Source organism: Mesocricetus auratus, unplaced genomic scaffold (genome assembly GCF_017639785.1).
Source record: "Mesocricetus auratus isolate SY011 unplaced genomic scaffold, BCM_Maur_2.0 Super-Scaffold_100041, whole genome shotgun sequence".
NCBI lineage: Eukaryota > Metazoa > Chordata > Mammalia > Rodentia > Cricetidae > Mesocricetus > Mesocricetus auratus.
Window position 1 is genome coordinate 8,383,095 of NW_024429218.1, and position 23,002 is coordinate 8,406,096.

Genomic DNA, 23,002 nt, shown 5'->3' on the forward strand with positions numbered 1-23,002 from the left:
AGTGATGATCACAGTGGCAAAGCAGGCAGAATTCCTTCACAGGAACCATCTGCTCTTGCCACCTACTCAATCAAGTGCACATTTAGCTAACAACGCTGTATCCATGTTCTAGCTCAGTAAACAAATTGAAGGGATGGATATATGTATTAATTTAGCAACCATGCATCTATCTTCTAGCTCATGAAATAAAATTGAAGGGATGAATATCCCTTTCTGGATTTAGAAATTCCTCATATGACTCTAATGATTACTGTGAAAACATTAACTTAGCCTAGAGCTTCCGGCGCACTGTGTAGCTTGATTCTGCAAGTTTAAGAGGGCTGGGCGTGAAGCTAAGGTAATTTGTAAGTAGCTGTAGTTTCTATGTTAATTATTAACTTGATCTGAGCTCTGAAATGACTGCAGTCTTGGATCTTGATGTTTTCTATGTGCAGAATTTCACAGTGGGATATTAGTGTGAAGACACATCGACATTAAATCAGAACCCTTTATCTGGTACTATTTGGACAACACACTGTGGATAATAAGTCAGTTGTGAGGTGGATCATGGAAATCAAAGACGAAGGAACTTCAGAAGAAGGCCAGCATTTTCTTCCTGCAGCTCAGGCGATTGACCCTGAGGACACTCAGTTCACAAGTAAGTATGTGTCCTGTAGTCTCTGAAGAGCCAAACTGGGTTAGCAAAACCCATATCCCCATGCGTTCACAGAAACCTAGATTCCACCAAGCATCGTGAACTTACTCTCATTGTTTCCCCCTTTCTGCCTGTGCTTTGGGCTGTGAGTGCATGGCATTCTTCTCATCTTTTATTTTGGGTGAGACAGATGATAGGCCAGCATTAAGCAGCATCCAACGATGGAATTTTCAAACATGCATTAAAGCACTGATAAATATATTTTATGGACCCTTTCCAGACATTAATCATTTTTAAGGAGAGCTTCCATTTGGTATTTATTTACTCTTATAGGGAATCAATATTTTGGAAGGTAGACATTGCTAAGACCAAATGGTGTTTAAGATGAGAGCATTCAGAAAATGTTATACATAGTTTGCCTTGCTGCTCTACCAGCTGGCAAGAGTTCACATAACAGAAAGTTTACACATTTGACCAATATTGAAACCTGAACATTGGAATCAATTTTTTTGCTACTCACACAATTAAGAAATTTAAAAGAATGCTGCTTTCTCCAATGTTTAAAATTTTAGGTTTTCAATTTATCCTTTAGTTTAAACTGTGTCCTTTTATTTTGGAGCGGTATTTTTACTATTTCTTTTTAGCAATAGCAAATATATACATAACCTTGTTAAATTTGTATCTTGAAAATTGACTTCAGAAAATGGTATTGGTTGGATGCATTGCCAATAAATTTGGTTGTTAAAACTAAGAGCAGAGTTAATTATTAGTATCCAAAACAAAAGCAAAGCTTGATTATATCCCAAGAGCATACCTAATGAGTCTAAAATCTCTTGGACAATCTAACATTGCTAACTGAAGCATTTCAAATGTAAGCAGGAGAGAAAAAATGGTAACTATGCTAAAAAAAGGAAAGTGCTAACTCTGAATAAAAAGGCATTGCATTTTATTCAAAAAGGTGGCTTTAAAAATAGGCTATTGACTAAATGCCAGTTAATTTAAACAGTCTCTGAGGAATACACAAACAAGGGTGAAAGCTTTATATTTATTGTTAAGTGATATAATTTTCTATGTTTTACTTTGGTTTCTTTGGCTGCTTATAAGTTGTAACAAGTGGAATATCATTCATTCACACCCTTACCCATGCTTGTTCGGGATGGCTATTGACTATCTCTGGTCTTCAAGCATCTGTCTCCTATAAAAGGACTCCCTATGATCTTCAACATCTGCCTCCCACATCCTGATACACTAACTACCTAACAGTAACCCACCACATTTCTAGGCCCTCTTTCTGAGACTCACTTTCGCAATCCTACTTCATCTTTCATCATTCTCTATGCTGTTTTCTTTGGGGAATATCATTGACAAAAAGAGTAGAGGTGTTGAAATAATCAATAAGCAGGGGAAATAAGCAGTTTCATAATCATGCCTGCTAGAACGTGGGTTGGAGCCATCCCCGTTGTTAACAAGTCAGAGAGCTAGAAAGAAAACACACTTAAGAAAGTCCCTTGATGAGGCAGGGTCTTTGTAAATCTCCCACTTCTACTTTCATACTTCCAAAACAAATAGTCATAGTTGGAAAACACATTTTATAGTTATCATTTTGGGGTTTCTCTATGTCCATGAAGATATCTTTATTTCCATTGACATTACTATAAATACTTTGCCTTCACATGAGAATTCATAATGGTTAAGTCTGATTATCTAACTTTATACATTCTGCCAAAAATATATGTACATATCTGGACATGTGACATAGTGATATGCTATTATAGTATTGATAACAAATACTTTTAAAAGCTAAAATTATCCCTACTCTTTACAGGCATCCAGAAGATTCCCAATGAGCCACAGTTGGAATTCATCCTTGGTAAGGAATTCCTTCTTATTTATAGCAATCAGTAGAATGAGTACTTGTGCATAAGGTTGAAAATTATAGGTGTATTATATATATATATGTATATAATTACATCTTTTATAAACATTGTTCTATTAAAAAATTGTTCCACAACAGAGTAATACAAGTTTTCAAAACTTGCATTAATAAACAAAAACATGGGTTGCATATACATCCATTTGGTGCCACACTAGCTTACATTTTGTTTTAAACTAAGCTTTTTAGATTAACATGTACACACATTCAAATATAATTTGCATGTTAATAAAGATATATTGTGAAGTTAAGGGGACAGATTTAAAAATATAGATATACTAAACTTAGTCTTAGTGATTTGAAATCTCAATTATTTTCGGCACACACTTTCATTAATTACGTAGTATATTTGTACCCTTTGTTCAACCCTTTTTGAAGTATCGCTTACTTATATAATAATTGTATACAATTAATGTTTTGATAATCTTGTTTTGTTACATCTTTTTAAAAGGGTGTGATGACTAAACATTCTGGATTGGAATTTTCTAGGTGTTGAGAAACAGGCAAAATTGTGAAAAGGCAAGAAATATTCATGGCAATACTGATACTGAGTGTTGAGGTGGTTTGGGGCACAGAAAGTTGTTTTCAGAAAGGAGATGAGGGCATCATCTCCACTAATGAGAACCCTGAACTTCTTAGGCTCCTGTCTCTCTTCCAGTGGAAGCTTATTTAAAAGAAAACAAAATCCTTTTCTAGGCTGTCTGGGAAAAGAAAGGTAGTGAGGACCATATTTCAAAGTACAAACAAAGCCCTCTTTTATTACCTGCGGGAGAAAAGGAGACAGAGGGAGACATGGAGACCAGTTTCCAATAGACAGTTTATATGAACAGATAACTGCTTTTTATTTCAATTAAAATGGATGATTTTGATTAAAGCCAACTGTGCTATTTAGTATAAAAGCCCACTTCAGTAGTAAATCTGTCAAGTTCAGTGGCGACTCTGTGGTCTCTATTTCAGGTTTTGAATCCTAATTGAAAGATATCACAGCATTAAATATTCATTCGTGATAATGCCCTAGATCCAATTTAAGTAATGCCCATTCTTGTTTTTCTTATACTTATTAAAAACACAGTAAATGTGTTAAAGGTATATAATTTTATGTTATCAAATAGCAAGATATGCTCAATAACAGAACTCACATTTACCAAAGGTGGTCGGTCAGTCTAGAGAGAATTGGAGATTTAGAAGATGGATGTTACAAACTTTCAGCTTCATAGCATGTGGAGACCCTACCTTGTTCATTTCTTACAGAACTTTATATAACTAGCTCATCAAGGACACCATCAACAAACTCTTGTCTGTAGGTTTCAGTGGATTGTTCTGTTAATTTCCCCCCTTAGAAGTTTTTCTTTTATTTCCAAAAGTTCTTTGTCTCTCAATATTTATATCACTAACCTTTCATTTCATAATAGATAAGATAAAAATAACTCTCTAAGTATATTCATCACTATTTAAGGAGCTGCATAGTTACTTAATCAAAACAAATAAAGAACAATTTCTGGCAAAAATAGAACAAGAGAGATTTTTTCCCCTATTCAAATATTTGGATGCTTGACTCACCACCCTTTACCAAAATGTTCAAATAACTTGGAAATTTCAACAGCTTTGCTTTATAAAGTATGGAAAATATCACACTTATCATTTAAACAAGTAATGTATTGCTTTGAATATGTTATTTTACGTGAGGACTTGTTTCTTGGTGATCTCTGTGAAGATCATTTTGTCTTGCTGGAAATTTCCCTGCTCCATCTTTATTCAAGTAAATGAGGTAGGAAATGCTTACTCAATTGAGCAAGCTAATTGGCTAAAGACATCTTGATAGGACCAGATAGGCATGCTAAGAGAAAGCACTCTGTCCCCCACTAGCCCACATTTAAACTGCAGCTAAATGAAGTAATTTAATCTTGCAGCTTGAAGTCTGAATCCACATTGTTCCCTCATCTTTCCAAACGGACAGCAGTTCTTCATCTTCACACTGAAAGAGGTCATTACAAATCCCAGAGAATGCTGGTTTGTTTGCAGTTTAGTGAGATTGTTTTTATTTAAGCAAAGCTAACGCTAAAATGAAGGGACATTTCTTAGATTTTGAGTACGTGTTCTTCTTGAAATCATAATGGAAAAGGCATAGAGAAAGTCAATAGCAGAAAAGGTGTAACAGTAGGTAAACTGTTTAATTTTATTCCCCAAGTATGCTTAAACTGTTGACTGTCACTTATCTTTACTAACTCAAGCCAATAAATTGCTTATTCAAATTTCATTTTTATTGCTGGGCATGATGGCATATGACTTCAAGCTCAGCACAGGAGGAAGAGACAGGCAGATCTCTATGAGTTTGACGCCAGAAAAGTCTATATAAGTTCCAGGCCAGCCAAGGACCATTCCTGAGACTGTTTAAAGATAAGTAGGTGGGGGTGGAGAGATGGTTCAGGGGTTAAATGCACTCCTGCTCTTACGAAAGATCTGGGATTCATTGCCAAGCAACTGCATCGCAACAAACAACCTCTATAGCTCCGGTTCCACAGGATCAGTTACTGTTTTCTGCTCTAGAGCTCCAGTTCCAGAAGGATCAATTACCGTCTTCTGGCCTTTTCAGGCACTAAATGAACACAGTGTGTAGATGCAGATAACATGCCCATATGCATAAAAATAAAAATAAAGTTTTAAGAAAGAACATTTCTGTTTTCATGTGCTAATAACATATATTATAATTTAAATCATTAAGTAGCAATTCCTGGAAATGCATGAAGGAGAATGGCATGTGTGTTTTTCATATGGCCTTTGAATTCTTTGTTTGACACTATAAAGTCATGTCCATGGAGTTAATTTATTTCAATGCTGGATTCTCGACGGCAGCCAATTGGACAGAAACAAGACACAAAAAAACAATGCATATGTTATCAGCAAGCTTTTGCTGTGACAGGTTGAAGACATGGAAAGTGGAGTGAATTCCCCAAGAAGAGCAAGCCATACATCTGTTAACTGTGCTAGTCGCTGCTGGCACAGAAATGAAGTATTTCCAGCTAATGGCAAGTGTTATGTAGACTGGAAATCCTGGCAACAAGAAAAGACATATGTGAAGCAAGGCAGTTTGCTTGGGGAAATGGAACTTTCTTAAATATATATTTTTAAAAAGAGCCTCTAGAAACTTAAATGTACATGTCCAAGGTATAGATGTATATTTGGAAATTGTCATGCTGGACTAGAGAGCTAGGCGACTTTAGGTGAGACAGGTGATAGCTGTTGGAGCAAGAGGGTCATATGGTTCTCACGAGATAATGAGGACTAAATGGATGCACATAGGTTAGATTACTAGTTTGAGCAGACATGAAACCAAGGGACATGTTGATATAGTTCAGAGGTAAAAAGGACTACATGGGGATTGGTAGACAGTGAAGGGTCATTGGCTAGGACACTGGAATGCCAAAGTAGAGCAGAAAACTTGGTGGCTTGAGTAGATGTTGAGCCGGCAAGGGCCTACTCATGGCCTCTTTCCTTCCAGACTTTTACCTCATTCCTAGATTTCTGGAAAATAGAATGAGGCCCACAACTGCCTGCTGTGGAGACTCTATTATGTAAGGGATAGAGAGAACTCGTTTTTGAAGTTTATTGATCGCTATGACCTTTATCTTTTGTGAAGCTATTTTGCGTTTTAAGAATGAACTCTATGAGGACTTACCAGATAGGTCAGCTGGCAAAGATGGATGTCACCAAAGCTGCTGCTGAGCCATATTTGATCTGCTTGGCCTGCATTGTAGAAGGAGAGAAGAAACTCCTGCAACTCGTCCTCTAAGCTCAGCATGTGCACCGTAGCATGAGCATGCACCACATACAGGCCCTCATACACACATGGACACATGAGATATAAGCCCATGCAAGCAAAATATCAAAAGATTCAGAGTTTCTTCTCTCCTGGAATGATTTCCTTCCAGATTATTATTTTTCCATTTCCCTTTGCATTTCCCACCTCTCCCATAGACTTTGTTATAGTAATCTTAGATTCCAGCTGTTTATATAACCATATTAAGCTTTCCTTAAAACTGTTCATTCTTCACTGAGACTCTAATGATTGCACGCAAGAACCAATAATAGGCAATGTAGAAGTTCATCAGAGTTAGATACAAGTGTGGTCATATTACAGCATATGTCTCTAGCCATAGTCAACCCACTTGATTTCTGTTTTCCCTTCTTAGTTCTTGGCTCTCTCTTAATACTTAACATTCAGGAAGTATGAAGTAAAACAGGGGTCACTGTAGCTCATTATTTATTCAGATGGATCATCCAACTTAAGTTTTAGAGTCATCAAAGCATAGTCAAACTCTCCGTGGCCAGCCCCTTAAAGAAAACTTATTCCTTCCCTAATTGTACCTCTGCCAGTAGCAGTCTGTTGTAGAGGGCTACACTTCATTTAGTATTATTATCACATTTTTAAGAGTTCTCTTTGATGGCTTCCTGTTTAGGTTGCAACTTGTGTGGGGGGGAAGGGGGAGTCTTGTCACAGAAGTCTTCTACATCACTCTCAGCTGTGCTATTCTTAAAATGAGCTACTTAGCATTCATTATAAATTATCTCTCAACAAACTATTTCATCATCTAAGAGAATACAAACAGTTGTAAAATGGGATAGCAAACTGTTTGCCTAATATGATCTTGAATTAACTACATATCTGCATGTGCAAGGGAATATGATTGAAAAATAGTTATGAGCATTTTTAAATGTGGTTATTGGTAGATTTTCTTACTTATTATATTCTTCCAAAGTTTGCATAATTTTTTTATTTAAATTAGAAACAAGATTGTTTTTACGTGTCAACCCTCACCAACCCCCTATCCCATCCCCTTTCTGCTCCCCAGGGAGGATGAGGCCCTCCATGGGGGATCTTCAAAGTCTGTCATATCCTTTGGAGCTTGGCCTAGGCCCTCCCCCATATGTCTAGACTGAGAGTGTATCCCTCTATATGGATTGGGCTCCCAAAGTCCATTCGTGTACTAGGGGTAAACACTTATACTCTACCAGAGGCCCCATAGATTGCTGAGACCTCCTCACTGACACCCATGTTCAGGGGGTCTGGATCAGTCCCATGCTGGCCTCTCAGCCATCAGTCTGGGGTCCACGAGCTCCCCCTTGTTCAAGTCAGCTGTTTCTGTGGATTTCTCCAGCCTCGTCTTGACTCCTTTGCTCATCACTCCTTCCTCTCTGTCATTGGGTTCCAGGAGTTCAGTTTAGTGTTTAGCTGTGGGTGTCTGGCTCTGCTTCCATCAGCCACTGGATGAAAGCTCTAGAGTTTGTATAAATTGTATGATCAAATTTTTTCCTTTGAATGAGTAATATGCCAAAGGACCAATATCTAAAGTTGACAATTTCTCTTCCCTTATATTTGCTTATAGTATAGAGAGGTCAAAGTATAACTCCTGACATCATTAGCAGTCACTTTGGGCTAGGTTACTTCTTTGCATCTCTAAGAATACAGGTACAGGCAAATAGAAGCAACTAATAGAAAGAAGAGTGGGGAAGTTATGCCAATAGTAACTGAGTAAAGTTTAATTATGAGGGGAGAAACCAGGGTTGAAATGCCTAAAGAAGAGCAGGGATTGTACCCTGAACCCAGAGGTCATCCTAAGTAGATGCTAGGTGTTTGTAAGAAGGGCAAGAATTCAGACTCAGAACTCAAAGTAAAGGGCATATTCAAGTAGCTGTTACTCTGCCTGCTTCCATATTGACAGGCAGGTATTCAGCTGTTCGTTCGCTGTGACAAAATACCGGAAAACCAACTTACAAAAGAAAAATTTGTATATAGTTTTAAAGGTTTTAGTCCATGATCACTTCACCCTGTTGCTTTCATTCTGTGGTGGCACATGATAAATAGGGACTATGTGGCATGTGAAATAATTTACTTCATGGTATCCAGGGAGCAGAGAAAGAGAGAGTAAGGAGCCAGTGTCCACATATCTCCTTCACATGTGTATCCCCAATGACCTAACTTCTTCACCTGTGTCTTGTTTCTGAAAGATGCTCCCTCCTTGCCATAGCAACAGAGGCAGTGGACCAAAATTTCAAAACATGTGCCTTTGTGAGTTACTCAAGAGTCAGTCTGTGGAGAGAACATTACCATCTTGTCTTCCTAGAAAATAACATAAAAACAATGTTCTCATATTGGCATCTTGGTTTCTCTACTGTTCATTTGGAAGTAGGTGAGTGTAAAAAGAATCAGTGATTTAACATTATAGGATGTTAGCTTTTCTCTCACACAGCAGCTCTATCTAACATATGAAATGTGTTAGACATATACAACGAAGTGCCCCACTTTGGAATCTCTGTCAGTCCTAGGAAGTGAAATATTACACAGGAAGTCTTTGGGAACACAACCGATTGTGTACCTGTGTCGTGCAAATGAAACTTCCATTTGGTTCTATCATAATGTTCTCTTCTGGTCCAATGATAGATGTCCTTCATACCTTACTCTAAACATCACAGCAACTTTAGATTAGGAGAGATTAAGATTTCTTTGGTTGTTAAGGTTTTGTCCAAGAAAATTGACAAATTGCAAAATATTTCCTCTATTGTGACATTTATCAGACTGTGTACACAGATTTGGGATTTTAATAGAAACAGCAACTGTATTTCTAACTTTTCCATGAGGAAAAAAAATGATGTGATCAGTTGTTGGTGATCAGAGTACAACAGTGTATGGAATTGTGCCTGGCATGACAATCTGCACAAGAAAAGCAGTCTCATCTATTAAAAAACAGACACTTGCAAGGACTTTCACCAACCTGCGTGCCAAGGCTATTCATACCTCGTAAGTACCCACAGAACAGACATTGTTGATATTTCTCTAAGGAAAGTCTTAGAAAACCCAACGTACATTCCTTTCATAAGCTCACCTCTACTCTGCCTGACTTGTGTTCTGTAAATGATTCTAAAGCTCAAGAATTTCTAAAGCTCAGTGGAAAAATTCAAACGTTTAATGTATTTTGATCTCATAATAGTATTTTGATCTCTTAAACGTGCCAGACCAGCTGAAGGAACCTGAGCACATAAACATGGCTTTAGATGTAATTCAGCAATAGAGCTATGTCTTCACTTTAATGACTACAAGGCAATCTTCAGAGAGAAGCAAGGACTATCCGTTAAACAAGATTTTCACAGTATTTGCCTCTGTCCTTTAATAAATTAACCGCCATCAACCTGCTAATAATCACACTATGTTCTGCCCCATGTAAAATGATCTGTTCTTCCATAAATGATAGATCCATTGTGCAAAGCCAAAGGAATCCCAGGGTCAACTGCTTTAGCCTCAGCTTAACTATATGCAAACAAGAGTACATCACCCAAATCTGACGGATACTAACACAAACAGTAGAAACTTATGGAAACTTTTTGTTGTTGTTCATAATTCACAGATTCATTCCTTTACTTTTTAAATTTGTGTGTATGTACATACACATTTGTGTGGGGGGTACCATGCACATGTCACAGTCCACCCATGGAAGTCATAAGACAACTAACATCAATTACCTTTACCCACTGAGCCATCCTGCTAGCCCAGACTCGTTATTTTAACTTTCACAAAACATGAAGAGTCTGTCTATCATCATCCTTATTTCACAGCTAAGAAAATTTTGACGTGAATAGATGGCATAAGGAAGAGTCCAGTGTTTGAACTCAGGGATATTGGGGCCAGAGCATGTACTCTTACCTTGCGTTTACACAATAGTAGAAGACCATTAGCTTCACAAACATGAGCTTCCCAAAGAGCTTGTAGACACGCACCATGGTCCAAGTTTAATTTGCCTCTTTCGGGAGCTCTGCATTTAACCATCAACCTGCATCCTCTCTTTCCATGTCCTGTTCACTGGAAATCTCCAGTGCTGGGGCAGATAGGGCTGTGCCATGCTAGACACAATGTTATGTGGACATGAAAGGCACACACTCTAATGACTGTGGCTATGCTGAAGAAGTCATGATTAAGTAACTCTGGTATCAGAACCGTTATCTCAGAGGAAATGGTGTTGGATCCAGATCTTAAGGGATGAGCCATCCCTCATCTGGTTTAGAGGAAGCACATGAATTAACAGACAAGAACAGTAAGCTGCAGAGAGCATAGAATCCCAGAGCTCCCTGTCTACTGTGAGAAAGTTAGTTCCAGTTTTTACTTTCTCTTACAATCCCATTCTACAGTAGGAAAGAACTGGAAATCCTCTTGCGACTTTTATGATTATTACATGTATACTAAACGCTTGCTTTGACATTCTAAATAACCAGTCTTTAAATATTGTTAAACACCTAGTAGTCTGTAGTAAAATCATGACCAAGTCAGTCTTTCTGACATTAGGACTGTGATGGATGAAACTCAGGGAGTTCTGGCCACTCTGAGATGGACAGAGAGGACCCATACTATACTGTGTCCAGATAACTGACTTTCAGGTGTAGAGTTGTCTATGAACAAATTTTTTTAGTCTTTGAACAATGCCAGTTTTACTAACACTGAGTAATTAGTGATACAATGAAAGAGATGTTTTTCTAACCAACCATTTACTTAGGGCACAATAGCAAAAATAAATATGATTCATTTACTAATGGATTTAGCTCAGGCTAAACTTGAACATGAGCCAGGGACTTAGTAGCTCACCTTCAAAGAGTTTGGGATGTGAAGCTAACTCTCCAACTTTGGAATCTAAGTTATTAGTTTCATAACTACATGGTCATTGAGTGAATAACTGTGCTGTATCTCTGAATGTCATGTATAAAATGAGAAGGGTATTCGTAGCCACTATAGAAGGGTACTGTAAGGATCAAATTAGTTAATGTATGTAAACCACTTAAACATACTGTAAGAGTGGCTTTGTAGTGTCATGAATATTTCCATGGGTGAATCTAGCCATCATAGTCACTATTTCCCTGAGCAGGATTCTGGATCCTGCAATTTTTTGTGTCTATTTTGTGATTATTACCACTTACTGATATCTTCTAAAAGCTAAATACTTTATATGTTTTATTTCTGTAGCTTTAATGGACTCCAAAGGTGCTTCTCCTTATCCACATTTTACAGACAAGCCCATCCCTTTGTGCAGTGGTATTGAGCAAGAATGCAAAGGCATCTAGATTCTTAACTGCAAAGGCCATGTTCTCTGAAGTTGATTATTAAAAGTACAGGAATGGCAGAGAGAAGGGCAATAAAAGGATATCTAAGACCAGCATAATTGTTTTTGCATTGCTGAAATAATTAGAGATTTAATTGAAGAAGGGAAAATGAACCAATTAGAGTATTTTAACAGGTCTGTCATGTGTCAGTGAGTCCCCACACCCAAGATTTAATGAATTCTTCACCCTGTTCTTTGCTTTTCTCTTTAATGCTGGTCTAAATGCCAGCATGACACTGTTTGACACTGTTTGTGGCTGTTGAGATTCATGACATCAGTACAGCAAATTTTTCTTTTCTGCTTCATCTTGCCATACCTGTTTCTTTTTAACACAGCTGAGTTGCTATGGTCTGAGTGTATTTTCCCCGTCACATTTCTTTCTCTATAACATATTGCAGGGTTATTTAATGAAAGAGGTGTCTTTTGCCAAATTTATACCTTGGCTTTTAAAGCACTGTTAAATTGTATGGTGTTTTATTTTTTCTAAATATTCCCCTTCTACATTTATTATTTGTGACTCTTATTGATGCCCAACACTCCTCATCTAGTTTATTTCCCTTTCTGTGTGATTTACTTAATTATTTTCTTCCTTGCATTGTCTAATTGCTGAGAACTCCGGTCATTGGGATGCAATACTTTTAAAGTATTTATTGATTTTTTTATGGGTAACCGAGGAATCAGATCTACCTCAAGGCTTTGCTCATAGGGTGTTTTGACATCCTGCTGTAGTTAAAGCCACTGAGGCTATGGGGTACAGAATCCCTTAATGTTGTCTACGTGGTTGGATGCTGTCAGTCAACCTTCTTGTTGGGCAATTGAGTCTCATGCTATGGGGAAAAGAGACAAAGCAGCGAGTAGAAGGGAAGATTAAGAAGTTCTTCTGCAGAAAAACGTCTCTCCCCACATACTTCTGATTGGAACTTTTCCCTTACACAATTGCATGCACATAGTGCTGTTCTCTTTTCTAATAGAAGAAACTGGACCTTCACAGGTTGAGCAACAAGCCTGCAGTCATTATCTGGAAGGGAGGAGCCCGAAGCTTCTTGAAGCCTGTCCCTCTTTACCCCAGTACATTTCCTCTCTACAGTGATAGAAATTGCTCTGATAAGGGGGCAGAAATCACTTTCAGCAAACAATGTATTCCCAAGTCAAGTGTATTCAAATTCAGAATGTCGGTTTTGTTTTAGAATATGCAAATATACAAAGCAATGTGAAGACCAATGGCTTTAAAATAACATTTCAGGACCTTTCTGAAATTTGCAACCCTTGCCATCATGTGGCCAGAGCTTTCTATTCCATCCCAAAGCTCTACTGGATTTGTCCACTTAATTGTTCAGGAATGAGTTTAAACTTAAGGCAGCTAAAACTTGACTTCCTGATCTGCATTCCTGTCACCAAAATATTTTTTATACCCTTAGGATCCACATGTCAGTAAAATATACCACCGTCCTCCACACAATCAATGAAGTACTCAAACTCTAGCTCCACTGGGACAATGTCTCTCTCGTCAAATTGCCTCAGAATTACCATCTACTTCTGTACATACTGTGTTGAAAAAGTACTGTGAATTCAAGCAGCGATGCCACTTCCCACCACTGCCCCATCAATGAAAAAACATGGAAGTCCTCAGGTATCTGTGTGGCTTTCACTCTCTGGGCACTCCACTCCTGACACAATAGCCAGAGGTCCCTGTTTCCTAACTCTAGTTCTCCAGAGACACACTGAGTTTTATTTGTTCTTAATATTAAAAACCCAGAGTCAGATATAAGAAAGTGAGGAAGCTGAATGATCACAGAAGCAAAGCAGTCAGCCACTGGCTCTTACCTCTACCTCAGACGGAATAGGCAATCCTGACTCAAGGAATCCTCAGACTTAATGTTCAGACCGACTGTGTTGACTGCTCCTGTCTCCTCCTGTCTTGGGTTTTACTCTGCCAAGCCATATGCCGTCCTGTCTCTGCCTCCTTAGTGCAAGGATTAAGGGAGTGTCACTCGAAGTGCTGAGATTACCTTTGTCTGAGCTCTGTTTCTCTTTTAGATCGATCAATTTCGTGTAGCCCAGGGTGGCCTTGAACTCACAGAGATCTGTCTGCTTCTGTCTCCTGAGTGCTGGGATTAAAGGTGTGTACCACCATTACCAGACCTGTATGACTAACTAGTGTGTCTAGCTTTGCACACTGGTCTTCAGGGATGCTTTATTTGTTAGGTCATAAACAAAAATATCACATTTCCCCTTTTTTATCTAAAAAAATAAAATAGAAGATTACAACTGCACAATAACTTACCGAATTCTGCCTAGATCTTAGGGAAGCATGCCTTACCATAGGCTAAACAGATCCAGTCAAGTTTGTCCTGACAGTGTCCTCCAACTCTCTCAATTTTATTTCTGTCTAGAATGCTTGCAACTATATGAAATGCTCACTTATAACCATACAGAACACATTTTCAGCATTCAGTTGGCTTTCTTGAGCTAGGTGTATATGTGAATTCCAATCCATACAGTACACTGATGTCTTTATATGTGCATCTGAAAGTGTTATATACTGACTGCAAGCATATTATTTGAAAAATTAAGTTCAGGGATGCTAGCACATGTCTGCTGAGTCTGCTATCCTGATGCCCCGGAAGCAGCTGCAAGAAGATTGTAAGATTGAGACTAGCCTGGCATATGCACCACGGCCCTCTAAAGTAAATGAAAATCAGCAGAAAGCATCTCCTATCTGGGTTTGGGGAACCCTTTCCATCCTGTCTACATTCTAAAAAGCCAAAATAAGATTCATGATCATAGATTCTGACCCTAACTATATGCCTTTAATTTTTTTAGAGATACCTCCTTATCTGCATTTGAAAATATACACAATTCTATTCATTCTCACTGGATGCTTCTAAAGATCCAATAAAATAGAGTATGTGGAAAAAATTGCCTATGAAACTCCCCTATTAATGACACACTTCTCACATTCTAAGCAATCTGCCATCAGATAGACACTCTCTTGGGCTGTGGGTCTGAGCTATCCTCTCCGAAGACCCAAAACACTCTGGAAAACTAAACTCTTTGGTGTCTGCAATGCTCCCATTTTCAACTGACTGATCTTCATGGTTTTCCCCATAGACTGTTGAAATTGAAGTAGGAGGGTTTCTTTCAAGTCACCACATGTGTTCTCCCCGCAACTTGTCCATGTTGCTTTTTCAGTTCTACAGTCCCTGTGTTGTCATACCATGGACTGCAGGTCAGTAGTCACTGTAACTGACCCGGATGTGCCCCCCGGTTCTGTGAGTCAAGTGTCTCACCACAAGATGGTTTAATATCCCCAAAGGTATCTCATTCAAAACCAGGACTGAGATTTTCTTTCATTAGCACGAAATCTGGCTGGAAGACTCGAGCGACATTGGGGATCACCTTCTTTGAGAGATTCAGAATTTGTTCAACAAAGAAAGCCCGAGACAAGGACACTTAAAGTGAGAAATTAACCAATCCCTCCAAACATCGTCTTCCTGCTCCTTTCCTTCCTTAGTTCCTATTTGCATGTTGACTTTACTTTATGTTTTAATTTTGCTTGTAAAATATTTGTCCATAGACTGAAAGCAGTTCAGCAATCACACACACACACACACACACACACACACACTCACCGATGCGCGAACACACACACATGCACATACAGACACACACGCACACTTTAGCAACTTTGCCCACCCTGCCATTAGCTATCCTGTTTGGCAACCAAGGTCTCTAATGTCCTGAGATGCTTGCTAGTTCCTCCTCTATCCTCCAACTACACTGGCCTCATTTTAGAGCAAGGTAGGTCCTTGTGACCATGGATTTAGCTGAATCCACTAACCAGCCTTATGCCTGGTAGGAATCCTAGACAGGATTCCTGTTCCTGTGTCAATGGCAACTGTTCTGGAAAAATGTTTCCCTTGGAGAAGGGAAAGCAAGAGTTTCAGTAATCTTGCTCTCTCGCGCTCTCTCTCTCTCCCCCACACACACCCCCTCTGTCTCCATCATCTTCCTTCCTTCTTCCATCCATCCCTCCTTCCCGTGTGTGTGTGTGTGTGTGTGTGTGTGTGTGTGTGTGTGTGTGTGTGTGTGTGTGTGTGTATGACCCAGGTGTCAGCCTTGGGTGTTATGCCTGTGGCGCCTTCCACCTTAGTTTTAGAGACAATGCCTCACTATACAGAGCTCACAAAGCCGGCAGGGTTCGATGGCCAGCGAGCCCTGAGGGAGCTGCCTTCCTCTGCCTTCCCAGCAGTAGGATTACAAGCATGGGCCCCGCCACACCCAGCTACATATGGATGCTCTAGGGATTGAGGTCAGGTCCTTGTGCTTGAAGACAAGTGATTCCATTTCAGTTCTAATACGGCAGATTCCCATAGTGAGATTTCAGTATTCCTTAGTATTCAGAGGAACCTGCTTTCCCCCTTGGAATAACATTTTCCTGCCTTCTGAAGCAGCACATATGTGCTCCTGCTAAAAAGAACAGCAGCAAGCAGCACGCACTTGCTGTCTCTCCCAAGTGGAATGTGGGCTGGGAGAGCCATGCCTGTGCCAATGCCAGCCGATGCCAGGCCAGTTGACGGTTTGTGGCACGTCGCTGTGAGATGTCAAAGTCCAAAGAGACACGAGCACAGACTTGTTTATGACTCAGTTGCTAGAAGATGGAATCTGAGCCACTTCGGTAATATTCATGAAAACCAGACAGAATAGGATTTTCTAAGGATCGACACCAGAGAAGCTGAGGGAGCAGGGGATGAGTTCAGGAATGGAAGTCTTCTGGTACTGACAAGAGTGATTTGAACGAAGTTTGTTCTTTTTATATGCTAATTAGCTGTCTGCTTTACAGCTGGCATGGTTTCTTGCTCTCCAGCACAGATAATCTAAGGGTGTTTTCGGAGAGCATTGTTCCAGTCATGTTATATTTTCTTTTTCTTTCCCCATACTACCCAATGAAGCTTTCTGACCTGGTACTGTACATGGAGTGTATTTTAGCATCCTTAATATTCCCTGAGTGAAGATGTGAATTCCAGATTCTTGGCCACTTTATTCTCCTCTTACAAACACATGTTTCCACTTAACACACACAGACAGATATAAATGTTCTGTATATGACAAAATAAGACATTTTATTTCAAGGCATATCTTCCAACTCGAACCTAGCCATTTAGAGGGAAGAAACCAGTTTTATTTATAGATGAATTGGCTGTAATGGAATTTAGGAGCAGTGGGGCTCAAATTTCAATGCAGCAAGAACTGTAAGCCAGGGCTTGAGCTTTCCTGCTTGTGAACCATCACCCCAATGCCTCAAGAATTCTGTCATCTGCTTCTTCCCCACAGCATTTACTTCAAGTTTTCCTCAAGTGTTATCTGAGTTCTACTCTTAAGAGTACAGAGTCCTTCAAACCGCTTGCAAAGCTGACCCTCCCTTGAGCAGGCAGACGAGAGAGCTGCACAGAAAACTTACTATGACTCTGAACACCGGCTCGGGTAAAATGAAAAAGAGAGTCTTCATATTTGAGCTTTACATCATAGTCGACAGATATCCACTGACTGCCTGTCCAAGAAAATGTGCATTTGGCCCTGATGGACCTGCCAGGCTGCAGCAGGCAGCACACTGATGCCCCCTGGGCATGAGCAGAAGCAAAGGGTCTGATCACAGAGCTGCCTAAACAGAGTCTGTGTTCCGGAAGCTAAACATCCCACCAGTCCCAGAATCTTGGCAATATTTTTTGTATTATCTTACAGGAGAACAACTGTAGAGTCTATCTGGTGGCGGCTTAGATGAGCACATTCATGGTGCTGCTCCAGTGTGCATAGGGACTCTGGCATTGGGATGGCCTTTCCAAAGTTTTCATTCCTTTGTTCATCTCCTGTCATTCCAAATTACATGACTGTAAATGCAATATTTCTTAAAAGACATATAGTCTTTTTGAATTTTGGAAATCAGGTTTTTTTTAATTCTATTTTAACTTGGTGACTAGAACAGGAAAAGAAAAATGTACAGAAATGAAAAATGTCAAGACTTTGAATGCCTCCCTTACATACCCGCTTTTATTCATTTATTCACATTTTTCCAACAACTCTTGGTTTTGTTGGCAGTTATACATGGTTTATATTCTCCTTAAGGAATTGTATATTGATTAAAATCTCCCACACAACACTTAATGAGAAATTAACATTTTTAAAGTTTTCTACAGATGTTTTAAAAACAGTTAGTAAACTGAGAGGGGAAACTGCCATTTGTCCTTGACCCTGAGAATCCCACACAAGCCACAGTTCCTGTGATCTTGTCTTTCAGGATGACGAGAATAACACGTTAGAGGGTACTTAGAGCTATTAGAGAAGGAAACAAAGCAATAAAACCTATGAGAAAAATTACAGAAAGCAGATGTTTTCAATAAAATAATAAACTAACGGGTGCAAAGAGATAAAGGGTAAAGGCGGAAAAATTTTAAAAAATGAAAGACAGTTAAATTAAAGATACCTACAAATTTCTGAGAGCAGAGAATGGACGTGGGGGGTGTCAATGGCATAGATCAGCTCAGTACCGTTGTGGTCGGAAAACAACTCTAAGTTCATCTTATATAGATGCCCACCTGCCAATGGAACTCCCCTTATGTGGGTGTGGGTACCAGGCAGGAACATGAACATGATGCCACTTTCTTCTGCCCAGTTGTGTTCAGAAACATAGAGCTAGGCAATTAGGTAGCATTGTCTAGAAAATTTACTTGGTGCTGTGGAGGCTGGCATCCCAGGCTTCAGAAAATCATTTCTTGCATTTCCTGAGGGAAACGAGGTGAAAACACACACACACAGGAGAGAGAGAGAGAGAGAGAGAGAGAGAGAGAGAGAGAGAGAGAGAGAGAGAGAGAGAGAGAGAGACGAACCAGGCAGAGGCAACTAAAATACACTGGAGAAACAATTATGGAGAGGGACTATTAGGCTCTTAAGTGTTCTATATATCTTTCTGTGTATGATGTAAATTAACTTAATTTAAATGTAATCACTGGTGTAGACTGGTAACTGTGAAGCCCTATAATGGAGTCCGATGATTTATTGGACTGGAAACACAAGCTAAATTGGCTTATCAATTCATCAGTAGGATCTAATTTTCTAGAGTATAAGGAGAAATAATATATAAGTGGCACTTTGGAGAAATGTAAGCACACATTAAGAATATGAGCCACGGATAAGACACTGCCCTCGGGTTGCAACAGTCTTCCTCTTTTCAAGGGAGAGGAAGATCATAATCACAGAGATGCTCGGATAAGAGCAGTGTCATTTGAGAGAAGCCTTAAGCACTGTGTTTCTTTTTCTAAAGCCCTGTGTGTGTAAGGCCACATAGCAGATCTACAGCACTTCCTGTCTTCTGTCTTGATCTTCACGGGATAGGGCATATGTCTTCAGGTTTCCATAAGAGCAGTGAGGGCACAGAATTCCCTACACTTGATGAGTCAAAGGTGCAATTTCCACTGGGCTGCCTGGATTCTGTGTTCTACTTTTAACTGCAAGGTTTTGTGGTGGGGTGACACAAATTTTTAATACCAGCACTTGGGAGACTGAGGCAGGAGGATCACAAAGTCATCCTTTTGTACACACACACACACACACACACACACACACACACACACTCCTCATCTGCTCAGTTCTGGGGAAAGAGGATAAACTTTGCCAGCTGTTACTAATGCTGGATGCTGGGGTCAAGAAAAATGGTGTAGCTTCACAGGAGAAATGGTTCTTGGATGATAAGAGATCATTGTTTGGGCTGTCTATGAACACAGGCTGCCACAACACTTAACCTGTCCTCCCTCAGTCCTGTACCCCTGTGTGCTTACTTTAACCCATCCAGTGTAAGGCTCAGACCTCTTTAGTTGGACACTTGTGTATTCTCTGATGTGAGTCAAGAGACAGTCTTCAGCTTCCAGCTAAAGTTGCCCAGAGTGATAGAAAGGCTTTTTGACATGCATGATTTAGATAACTGCATGAGGCACAAGCTGATATTTTATATAGTAATAACAGTTTTTTGTAGATGATGGAGTCTTTGACTTGAGAGCCGCCCTGAAGATGCCTGCTCTTTGACCTCAGGATCTCATAAAGTAGGATAATTACCAGAGCAGAAGAAGTCTTTTTTTTTCTAGACATCCAAACCATGCTGCAAGCATTTAGATCAGACACTGTCAACTTGTAGCCCTCAGGCCAAGGTGAACAGAAGACAGATAGTGTGGCTTTTCTAGTGTTCACTCACACAGTGACTGAGATTTCAGAGTTTGAACAAATCCTAAACTAAGGACACATTGGCTGCCATTTCATTGGTTTTCTGGTGGCTCTTGTGCATAGTCTTCACCCAAGACACAAAAGCTCCATTTATTTTATCATTACACTTCTATTGAGTATTTCTATGAGAGGAGAGCTGCCTAGCTAGCCCTCAGACAAACCTGAGCTGGAGTATGTTTTATAGACACTTTGACCAAAATCATTGAATCCTCCTAGTGCTGGATACCATGCCAAAGTCACCAGGAAAATAATAAGTCATAATTAATTTATATATTTCTATGAAAACTAAAAATTATATTTCTGTTAATTATTCATTTCTGTTCCTTCCTTTCTGCTTTTTAGTACAAAGTAGTCACTCAATGGACATGAGCACATTTTCATTCCAACCTTTCAACATAGGTACTGTAAACTCTTGATATTGAGAAATGCTTTCTATAGCTCAGTCCAACAAAATCAGTCAAAAGAGAGAAGCACAGGTTAAAAAGCTATGAGTGCATCACTCATTAATACCATTTAACCCAAATAGCGAGAATTGTTTTGTAATCAGCCATGTAACTTTTAGGTGCTTTTCTCATTTTATTAGCATAAGTTAGTCATGTCTAATCATGAGTTTTGTTATACATTCATATATGTCTAGAATGTATTTTGATGATATTTATCACATATGACTGTCTTTTGACTCCCTCGTATTTAAATTGATTCCTTTCCCCTTCCCAACCTTTCACCTTCACTTTCATGTCATTTGTTTGTTTATTTTTGAAGGCCCAGGGCTAAGCAAGGTGTTATCTGTTAGGACACAGCCACCTGACTAATAGCTATACCACTAAAAAATGGTCTTTCTCTTCTCCAGCAACCATTAAACACTCACAGCACTTTCGGGGGCTGTAGGGAGAATTCTTAAATAGGACAGACACAGGAATCCCCAAGCATTGCAATCTTCCAGTGTTATACAGTGTGGAAGGCTGCTTATCTAGGGAACTTTTGGAGTAGAGTTTCATGTGGTAACAGGCCAGGGTAAGAATGCTTTGGAAGACAAATGGAACAGTTTCAGATGCTGTAAGATATTTTTAGGGTTCTTGTCATAGTTATTTTTTTCTATTGCTATGATAATAAACCATTATCAGGACAATTTATGGAAAAAAAAGAGTTTAATTTGACTGGTGGCTTCAGAGAGTTAGAGTCCATGATGGTGGAACATAGAAAAATTGAGAGCTCTCATCTTGACCCACAAACAGGAGGCAGACAGAGAGCCTTGGGAATCATACAAATCTTTTGAAACCGCACAGCTCCCCCATCCCCCAGTGACACATCTCCTTCAACAAAGCCACACCAACTAAGGTCATATGGGGACCTTTCTCATGGAAACCACCACAGTTCTTTATTGACTGCTGAATAATCCTGCGCAGGTTGGATTTCACAATGCTCAGATATGGGTAGCATCTCCATTCAGTATCCTCTGATGATGCCTTCACCAGTCCCCAGGGCAGCTACAGGAGACATAGACCCATGTCTATCTGTGTCACTTTATGAGATGTAGTATGTCATAGATGGCACTTAGAAAGAGATACGGATCTGGTAACAGTTATTAAGGAGTCATCTGTGTAGAACTTTATCAGTAAAATTTATTTTACATAGTAATAACATCACATACTGTTACATGTTGATATAGCGGTATTAGCAAACATGAGTTTTGCATGTAAAAGCCCATTCGTAAGAAGCCAGGGCCCTTTCCATGCTGACAGATGAGGTTGTTGAGCGTCGGAGTTTGTGATTTATTTACTCTGTGCCACAGGAAATCCAGGGGTACATTTCAGGAATTCTATTTGATCTGAGGCACTCTCTATGCCTTTCACAGACTCAGTATTAAGAAACAGTAAATGCTGCGGGCCATTGTTTAGGAAGAAGAGACACAAGAGCTCAGCCTCCGACATAACTATTGTTGCCATTGTTCTCTGTGCCTGGTTTTGAACACAGACAGTAGCTGAATACAAATGGCGATGTTGTCAGTGCTCTTCATAGCTTGCTCTTGGGGCTTCTGAAGAGCTGCACAGTCTCGATTTTATATGCTGTCTTTTCTTATGGGAAGTACAGCCGAGAGGCTCTCTGCCGAACCACAGAAAAGCTGCTCGCTTCTGGGAATAACCACAGCCACAGTGAAGCCCGATAAGAACTCAGAAGAGATGTGACTTATTTTGATCAAATGTGTCAAGAGCTCACAAGACAGGGGTGAGGCTGCCTCCAGAGAGGGGGTGAAATGCATGGTTTTGAAGCTCAAAGCTCTTAGCTTTAAACCCCAAAGACAAGATACTTGTCAGCCTCAGTAGATGTTCATAGCGAGCAGCAGCAAGCCAAGAGGAGTGATAAAATGAAACCCACTCATAAGGCAAGTAAAGGAAGTGACAAAAATAACCACCAACGAGCAGACTGCATCAATTCTCCCGCTGAAAGACATTTTCCACTGACATGCTGATGTTATTGAAACTGTGTGTAGGTGGCTTCTTGTTTGTTTGTTTGTAGGTGTATTTATTGGGTTAAGCAGTAAATAATGGTGGCAGTGGGCCTTCCAAGGCAGTGGGCCTTCCAAGGGTAGATCATATTGGTATGCCAAAGAGGGAAACAGAGACAAGGATTTTGGTACATTCTGAAGATTAGGTAACGAGCAGAATGCCTCAAAATGGTGAAGGTTGAATAAGCTGTGGCTGCTTTGCCCACCCATGCTTCCCTGTTATGCTTAAGGAATGTATGTGGCTTCAGTAAGGAAAATTTAACAACAAAATACCAGGCAGGAATAAAAAGACCCCTAAGTCTGGCAAGAAGTAAGAAGTTAAATCATCCCCCAGCGTTGCTTAGTTTTCAGAACTGGACCTAAACCAGGCTGGTTCCCTTTCAAAGTGCCTGCGTTTTCTGTCTCAAAATGCTTCTATACATAAGGTGAGCTGCTAGCCGTTGGCAGGTGACAATTGCATCTGTAAATGCTTCGCTTTCAAGTTTCAAATTTAACCTGTGTTACCTTTGCCCCGGTGG

The 23,002-nt window shown here is 39.6% G+C and overlaps 1 protein-coding gene across 5 annotated transcripts in view; it reads left to right on the forward strand.

The window, feature by feature from the left end:
• The window catches only part of Inpp4b (inositol polyphosphate-4-phosphatase type II B), a 748,592-nt gene that overhangs the window by 378,624 nt on the left and 346,966 nt on the right, over positions 1–23,002 (forward strand). For all 5 annotated transcript variants that reach the window (XM_040734799.1, XM_040734801.1, XM_040734796.1 and 2 more), the window contains exons 4-5: positions 435–637; positions 2,460–2,504. In XM_040734799.1, the coding sequence (XP_040590733.1) occupies positions 547–637; positions 2,460–2,504 (136 nt within the window). In that variant the 5' untranslated portion in view covers positions 435–546. The remainder of the gene's footprint in view (positions 1–434; positions 638–2,459; positions 2,505–23,002) is intronic.